General features: G+C 39.6%; 1 protein-coding gene across 1 annotated transcript; it reads left to right on the top strand.

The window, feature by feature from the left end:
• Positions 1–386: 386 nt before the first annotated feature.
• On the top strand, positions 387–4,982 carry LOC145060422 (uncharacterized). Its single transcript, XM_079008091.1, has 4 exons — positions 387–708; positions 1,231–2,015; positions 2,112–2,317; positions 4,970–4,982. The coding sequence occupies exons 1-4, from the start codon at positions 387–389 to the stop codon at positions 4,980–4,982; spliced, it is 1,326 nt and encodes a 441-aa protein (XP_078864217.1).
• Positions 4,983–8,197: the final 3,215 nt, after the last annotated feature.

Raw genomic sequence — 8,197 nt, 5'->3', positions numbered from 1 at the left:
CAAGAAACTTTGGGTTCCTAAATCTGCTTGAATTTGCAGGTAATAAGTGACGAGCAGTTTGACGACGAATGGTATATTGACAGTGGCTGCTCGCGTCACATGACAGGAAGAAAGGAGGAATTAAGGGAATTTCGGTCTCTAAAGGATGGTGGATCAGTAAAGTTTGGAAACAACTCTTACGGCACAATCAAAGGATATGGGATGATAACTAATGGAGACTTCTCTATCAGAAAGGTGGCTTATGTAGAGGGATTGCAGCACAACCTTATCAGTGTCTCGCAATTAGTTGTGGGAACAGGTCTAAAAGTATCATTTGATGATGTAGGCTCAGAGATAATAGAAAAACAAACCAAGAAGTTCTGCTGAAATCTGCACGAAAAGGAGAAATGTATCCTCTGAATCTTAATCCTATTCGAGGGACACCAGCTATCTATCTACTATCAAAGGCAAGCTCTGATGAAAGTTGGCTCTGGCATCGACGTTTATCTCACCTGAACTTTAAAGATATCAACAAATTGGTAATTGGTGATCACGTTCGAGGTCTTCCTCTTCTCAAGTTCGACAAGGAGCATTTATGTGCAGCATGTGAAATGGGTAAACAGAGCAGAAAGAGCCACCCTACACGCATAAATACAAAGATAGTGGAAGCTCTTGAACTGTTGCATATCGATCTGTGTGGACCTTCTGCTATAGAAAGTATCGGTGGAAGTAAGTACATTCTGGTTATTGTCGATGATTTTTCACGCTTCACGTGGGTTTTCTTTCTTAAACAGAAATCAGATGCAACTCCCAAGCTGAAGATGTTCATTAAACAAGTAGAAGTTCAATTAAAGAAGATAGTGAGAAACATCAGAAGTGACAATGGGCTGGAATTCAAAAACAAGGAGTTTGAAGACTTTCTGGCTGATAAGGGGATCACACACAATTTTTCGGCCCCTTATACACCATAGCAAAACGGGATTGTTGAAAGAAGAAACCGATCGCTGTGTGAAGCAGCGAGATCCATGCTCAGTTATGCCTCTCTGCCTCTATACTTTTGGGCTGACGCCATTGCTGCTGCCTGTTATACTCAGAATCGGTCCTTGCTCAACAAAAGATTCTCGATAACTCCATATGAGATCTTGAATAATCGGAAACCGAACGTCAAGCTTTTCCACATTTTTGGTTCCAGATGCTTTATCTTTAATTCTAAAGAAAACCGAAATAAGTTTGATGTTAAAACCGATGAAGGGATCTTTCTGGGTTACTCTCTGTCATCAAAAGCATATCGGGTGTTGAACAAGCGTTCCAAACGAATTGAAGAAACTTATTATGTCACCTTTGATGACAATTACATGAAGAAGATTCAAAGAACAGAGGATACTTCAGGAAACATATTTCCAGAATCTGGGCAGGTCTCGGTTCCTATATCCAATCTGTTTGATGAATACATTCGGTTATTTGATGAACCAGAAAAGGCAATACATTCGGAGGCAACAGCAGCGGATAACAAGGTAGATAATTTGAAAAAAGTAATAGATGAAGCAGCCAAATCAATGGAAACTGAATCACCTGCTCCTAAACCATCATCTAGTCCTTCAAATACCAATTCAACATTCCAGGGGGAGAACTCTACAACTTGTAAAACATCTGAAGTTCCTGTTAAGGGGGAGAATCACAATTCTGACCCAATTTCTACTAGTTCAATTCCCACTCAAACACCTGAACCGAAATCAACAGGTGATAGTCCAATCGAGGGGGAGATACCCACTGTCGATTCTACTGAAGACACAGGCTTCACTTCGCCAGTCGAGGGGGAGAAAATAAGTGATAATTCAACTGACAAAAATGAAGGAAATCAGTCAGATATTGAAATTGAAGTTGAAGCAGAACTAAATCCAGAATATGATCCAAGCTATCCTCCACTAACAAAATGGACAAAAGACCATCCCAAAGAGCAAATTATTGGTGAATCGTCCGAAAGTGTTCTTACCAGATCTCAAGTGAAGGCGAAACAAACAGCATTATTCTCTAAAGTGGAATTTTGTATGTTTAACTTGTTTATCTCCAAAATAGAGCCAAAAACCATAAATGCTGCACTTGATCATTCTGATTGGGTTCAAGCAATGCAGGATGAGCTCAATGAATTCGAACGGAACAGAGTTTGGAGATTGATTCCTACACCGAAAGATGCCTCAGTTGTCGGCTTGAAATGGGTGTTTAGGAATAAGCTGGACAAAGAAGGAAATGTCATTCGTAACAAGGCTCGGTTGGTTGTTAAAGGCTATTGTCAAGAAGAAGGGATTGATTATGAAGAAACCTTTGCTCCTGTGGCAAGGTTAGAATCTGTTCGAATATTTCTAGCATATGCCGCCCACAAGAACTTCGAAGTTTTCCAAATGGATGTCAAATGTGCTTTCCTAAATGGAGAATTAGAAGAAACTGTATATGTTGAGCAGCCACCTGGGTTTGTGAATGAAAAATACCCTGATCATTGCTATGTATTGGATAAAGCTGTCTATGGGCTGAAGCAAGCACCGAGAGCCTGGTATGAAACGCTTACTCGATTTCTAAAAATGTCAAAATTTAAACAAGGTTCGGTTGACCCAACCTTCTTTCGAAAGAAAGAAGGCGAACACTTAATGATTGTTCAGATTTATGTCGATGATATCATCTTCGGCTCCACGAATCCACGCTTAACTACTGAATTCAGAAAGTTGATGGAGACTAAATTTGAAATGAGCGCAATGGGTCCAATTAACTTTTTTCTTGGCTTAAATATTAGACAGGGACCAGAAGGCATCTTCATAAACCAGGAAGCATATACCAAGAATTTGCTGACTAAATTTGGAATGAAGGGTGATTCAAAAGTAAAGGTTCCTATGGCATTCGGCACCAAACTAACTCCATCACTAGAGAAACCGGCTGTGGACATAACCCTTTATCGACAAATGATAGGATCTCTTATGTATCTAACAGCTAGTAGACCAGATATCATGTTCTCTGTTTGTTATTGTGCCAGGTTTCAAGCTAATCCAAGAGAACCTCACATGCTTTCCGTGAAGAATATTTTTCGATATCTGAAGAGGACTTCATCTCTCGGTCTCTGGTATCCTAAAAAATATGGATTCTTCATACAAGCCTTTTCAGATGCTGATCTTGGAGGATGTGGACTGGACAGGAAAAGCACTACCGGAGGATGTCAATTCCTTGATGGAAAACTTGTCAGTTGGCAATCAAAGAAACAAACCTGTGTTTCCTTATCCACAGCAGAAGCTGAATATATTGCTGCCGCATCATGTACCTCTCAATTTGTTTGGATTCAAAGTCAGTTAAGAGATTATGGGCTGAGTATGAAAAAGATCCCTCTTTACTGTGATTCTGAAAGTGCAATCAGGATTTGTCATAATCCAGTGCAACATTCGAAAACCAAGCATATTGCACTTAGGTATCATTTCATCAAGGATCATGTTGAAGACGGGAACGTAGAAGTGCATTTTGTTCGTTCTGCTGATCAACTGGCTGATATCTTTACTAAAGCCTTACCAGAAACAACTTTCAATAAAATCTTACAAGGTTTGGGTTTGATGGAAGGAGAGTCGGTACCGAATCCTCAAATCTCTCTTTAAAATTCAGACAACCGAAATGGACAGACCGCTCGGTCTATCTCTGCTCTTGATTTTTAAGGAACCAAAATGCACAGACTGCTCTGTCTATCTCTGCTCCATAATTCTCCGGAACAAAGGAAAATTGAATGATCAATTTATTTCGCTGCTCTCATCAATAAGATAAGGTTTCAGTTGTATTTAAAGTCTTTCTGTTATTTTTTACTACATTTTATTTTCAGAAAATCCAAAAATCCAAAAATATTTTATATTTCTGTCTTTATTTTATTTTTTTTAGAAAATCCAAAAATCCAAAAATATTTTTTATTTCTGTTTTTATTTCTTTTTCAGAAACTTACTTAAAAATTATTTTCTTTCTTTCAAATTGCTTGTTTGTTTTGTTTAGTGTCCGTATTAACAGGTAAATACAAGTATAACCAACGATAGATTTAAAGCAGGTATGTTTCAACTTTCACACAACCTAGTTAAGGGTCCCTAGAAGCATGCTGTTGTATGTTGTCATAAGCCTCTAAGATCTTGAGTAAGCCTTAATAATTCGATTGATACCCATCGTTTCTTCCAAATCAGGCTATTTCACATCACTCGGTCTAGAGCTACCTTACTCTTCTCATTTGAGTTAAGAGTTTCTCTGCTTTGTCACGCTTATTTAGCAGAAGGTACATTCGGTTTCTTAACCACCTCTTTATATTCTCCATCCACCTTCAGTTCACTAACGTAACCCTTGATACTTTCGGTCTTTGCCACTGAGGTTTATGGTTACACAACATCTGTGTTTATGATCTTGGATACGATTACCACGTTCTAAGTGAAACCCAAAATCCGACACCTAAAATGAATTGACGGTGAGTGATATACTCAAGCAGTAACTGGTTACCTATGGAAATCTCTTTTTATTTTGCATGATCTTTTATGAAATCGTCTAAAGCCAAGACATTTCTTCCCAAAAAGGTCCAGTTTATTTTTTTTGAGATTTCTGCTTCTTACAAGTCATTAACAAAATAAATCCTACCTACCTGTTCCATAGATCACATCGGTCTCACAGGTACCTCTACCAACAATCGGTTTTATGTCGAAACTTGATGTTCGGTTAGAGGACAGCCACCCAAAGCCTATGATCAAAAAGAAGCCTTTCATTGTTTATTAACAAACAGTTGATCGTATTTCTTGGGAAACCACACAAGCACTTCAAGTCTCTCTTGACTTTGAAGGAAGTGATTCTTGCCCGGAATCCTCTGCTTTCTGTCTTCTAAAAGGACATCACTCACATCCAATACACATTTGCTTTATTTCTTTATCTTTCACACCCTTATGCACGAAAATTAATTTTTCCAACATTCTTATTAATGTTTGGTATATGGTTTTAGTTTTCAGTTGTGACCAAACAAGGGTAAAGGAAATTTCAAACGATACGAAGATAAGATTTAGGTGCGTGAGTTTGATTCGTTTCAAACCCACGTGTGCTGACGTTTTCCTGGGATAAACCATACTATCAAATCGCGCTTTTTCAGGCGACGTTTTAGTTACCTCATCATCACGATTTTCTAGGCAACGATATAAATAGGGGTGATCTTGTTATTCGTCACTTACCAATCAAGAATCATCTCTCTCTTAAAAAGTTAACATTGTTCATCTTCTTCTTCATTTAACAATGGAGACTTCATCCTCTGCACACGATCAAACTGCAACATCATCCCTACTTACAATCAAACCCAATCAAAATATGATCATAGAAATGACACCATTCCTGTATGATTCATATATGCTACACGTTGTGGAGTGTTTGAAGTATTCACCTCTGTTGTTGGCCCTAACAAAGGTAGAAGCAGTTCCGATGTCATTGTTGTCACAAGTTTATTCATCCGCAACCTATGACAAGAACAAAGATTGTATCTACTTTACGATACATGACAAGAAAGCCTCTGTTTCGAAGGCGAAGTTTTGTTCGCTTTTAGGGCTTGCAGTTGATTCTTCAATTATCTCGCCTGATTTCATCTCTACAGCGCAGCTTTTCACAATGATGTATGAGATGGGCTACACTGATGTTCTTACGACGATTGCCAAGGTCAAGAAGTCGTGCCTACCATCACAATGGAATGGGTTGCTGACCTTGCTGATCAAGGGTTTGGCGGAACGATGTGGTGGTTCCGATACTACGAGGAAAGGATTTCTCACAATTCTCTATGGTCTATACAATGGAATCAACTTAGATTATGGCTCAATTATCTGGTCTCAAGTTTTTCAGAGTCTCAACACGACGACCCGTCACTCAGAAATTTCTTGTGGTCGTTTCTGGACGATAATTACAAAGAAGGCTATGGATTCTCTGGAGATACCTGTGATGAAGAATGTTCTTCTTGCCTCAATCGCCTCATTCCAAACCAAAAAGATCATCATCTCTGATCCATGTAAGTCTCATCATTATGGATTGATTCCAGAATCCATGTACAGGTGTGTTACGGCACAAAGCAGAGTAATGGCTGAGTACAACAAAAGATCTCCTCTTGGTCCAAGGGTTCTGTCTGAAGAACAACAAGCTGCCTTGGATGCTTTGGATCAACCTGCTAATAGAGGAAAAAGGGTTGTGAAGAAAGAAAAAGAAGAAAAGAAGGAGAGTAAGCCAAAATCTTCGAAAAGAAAGTCTGGTGAAGAAGAAACTTCTCGTTCAAAACCTAAGAAGTTTAAGAAGATGGCTAACAGGCCCAAGGGAGACTCTTCTCCTGGACCTGATAATGTTAAAGAACAGGAAGAAGAAATAGAAGATCCTCATGTTTCCACCAGAGAGCCAACCCCTCCAAAGTCTCAACCTCCACCACCATCTCCTAAAATTACTCACATTCCAACTCCAACAGCATCTCCCAAAATTACAAAACTTCCCACTCCTCCACCGTCTCCTAAAATTCCAACCCCACCTCCATCACCGAAACAGAAAGTTCCACTTTCTGTTCCTATCGATATACCACCTATTATAACTGAACCAACTTCTCTACCCACTTCAACCATCATTTCTTCTGTTCCTATCTCAACTACATCAATATCAACTCCACTTATCATCGAATCCATCCCTACCACCATTTTCCAAATCCCGATAAAAGTCAATGTATCTGATACAGGGGCTACTACTGTGATTGATACACCAGTTATAAATATACCTCCATCACCAACCCCATCCTCTACTTCTGGTGCTACTCTTGGTGGAGATGATGAGGACTATGATTCCCTGTATTACAGTCCATACAGGATTCCAACAGACAATGATGTTGATGCTCCTGTCACCAGTCAACAGATCCAGGACATCAATGAGAAATTGGATAGCCTGCTTGCGGATAACAAAGCTTATGGCGGTGTTGTGTTGAAAGATTTCATAGAAACCGCCATCAAGCAATACACAGATGCTCTAGATCAATCCACAACAGCCATTGATAAATCAGTTGCTTCGTGTTCACAGGCCACAAAAGAGGTTTCTGAAGTTGTTCACACAACTCAGATAGTTCTTGATTCTCTTAAGGCACATGCTGATGTCAATGCGGCCAAATATCAAGCATCAGTGGACTCCTTTTCTCACACTCTTCAGAGTGAAACTACAAAGTTTGAAGCTCTCCGTGCTAATCTCAAAACAGAATCCACTTCTTTTCTTCAATCCTTGGATTCTCGTTTTGCTTCTCTTGCAGCAGAGAGTACCCTGAAGGAGGATCTAATCAAACACCAGGCGACTATTGATCTTCAGAAGGTTCAACTGGCCCAGGCAGAATAAGAGATATCTTTGTTGAAGACTTAACGGGCAATTCTTCAGAGTTGTGCCGGTGATGTGAAAAACATCCTGACTACTCTTATCGAAACTCATGATCCCTTCCTCACATTGACTATCCGGAAGCATCTCCAGGCCAAACTCCTTCCTGCAATTACCATTCTAAGTGAAATGAAGGGTGTCTTGGAGAAGGTCATTCTTCCAAGACAAGGGGGAGAAGAGAGTGTGCTCAAAACAGAACCGAAGGTTAATTTAGCTTCGGGTTCTGGTAAGAAAATTCAAGTTGACAGTGATACCGATACTGATGAAACCATCGCTGAAGCCCTTCAAAGAAAGAAGAAGGAAAAAGAGCTTGATGAAACCATGAAGATAGCTCAAGAGGCAGAGGCAAAAGAAGGAAAGAATAAGGAGGAAAAGGATGCGCTTAAATGCAAAAAGACTTTGTTTCCAGAATGGGACAGAGGCACACTCATCAATCAAGCGATTGAGTTTCCTTCCATGTACTGGCTGGAACCGATTGCATCATTCGACTGTGAAAATTCCAAGGACTCACAGTTTGACATGCCAATCACGAGAAAGGCTTTTACGTTTCATTGTTTTGATGTCACTGCTGAGGTTCCTCATCCTAACTTGAAGGTTGACAGAGAGTTAATTGATTTTTATTTGAAGTATGGTCAACCACAGTACTTGACATGGAGCGCACAGAAAATTATGAAAATCAAAGTACTGAAACCAACCGCCATCTGGGAAGTTTGTCAATGTAAACTTCAAGATCAACAGAGGAACAGCGAACACAGAATACTTCATTTCTTTGGCAGATCTTCCCAATCTGAATCCTTATGATTGG

The sequence above is a fragment of the Lactuca serriola genome, chromosome 6 (genome assembly GCF_051521515.1).
Source record: "Lactuca serriola cultivar US96UC23 chromosome 6, Lser_US96UC23_V15, whole genome shotgun sequence".
Lineage (NCBI taxonomy): Eukaryota > Viridiplantae > Streptophyta > Magnoliopsida > Asterales > Asteraceae > Lactuca > Lactuca serriola.
The sequence above is the reverse complement of the archived record's forward strand: the minus strand, read 5'-3'. Positions and strand labels throughout refer to the sequence as shown.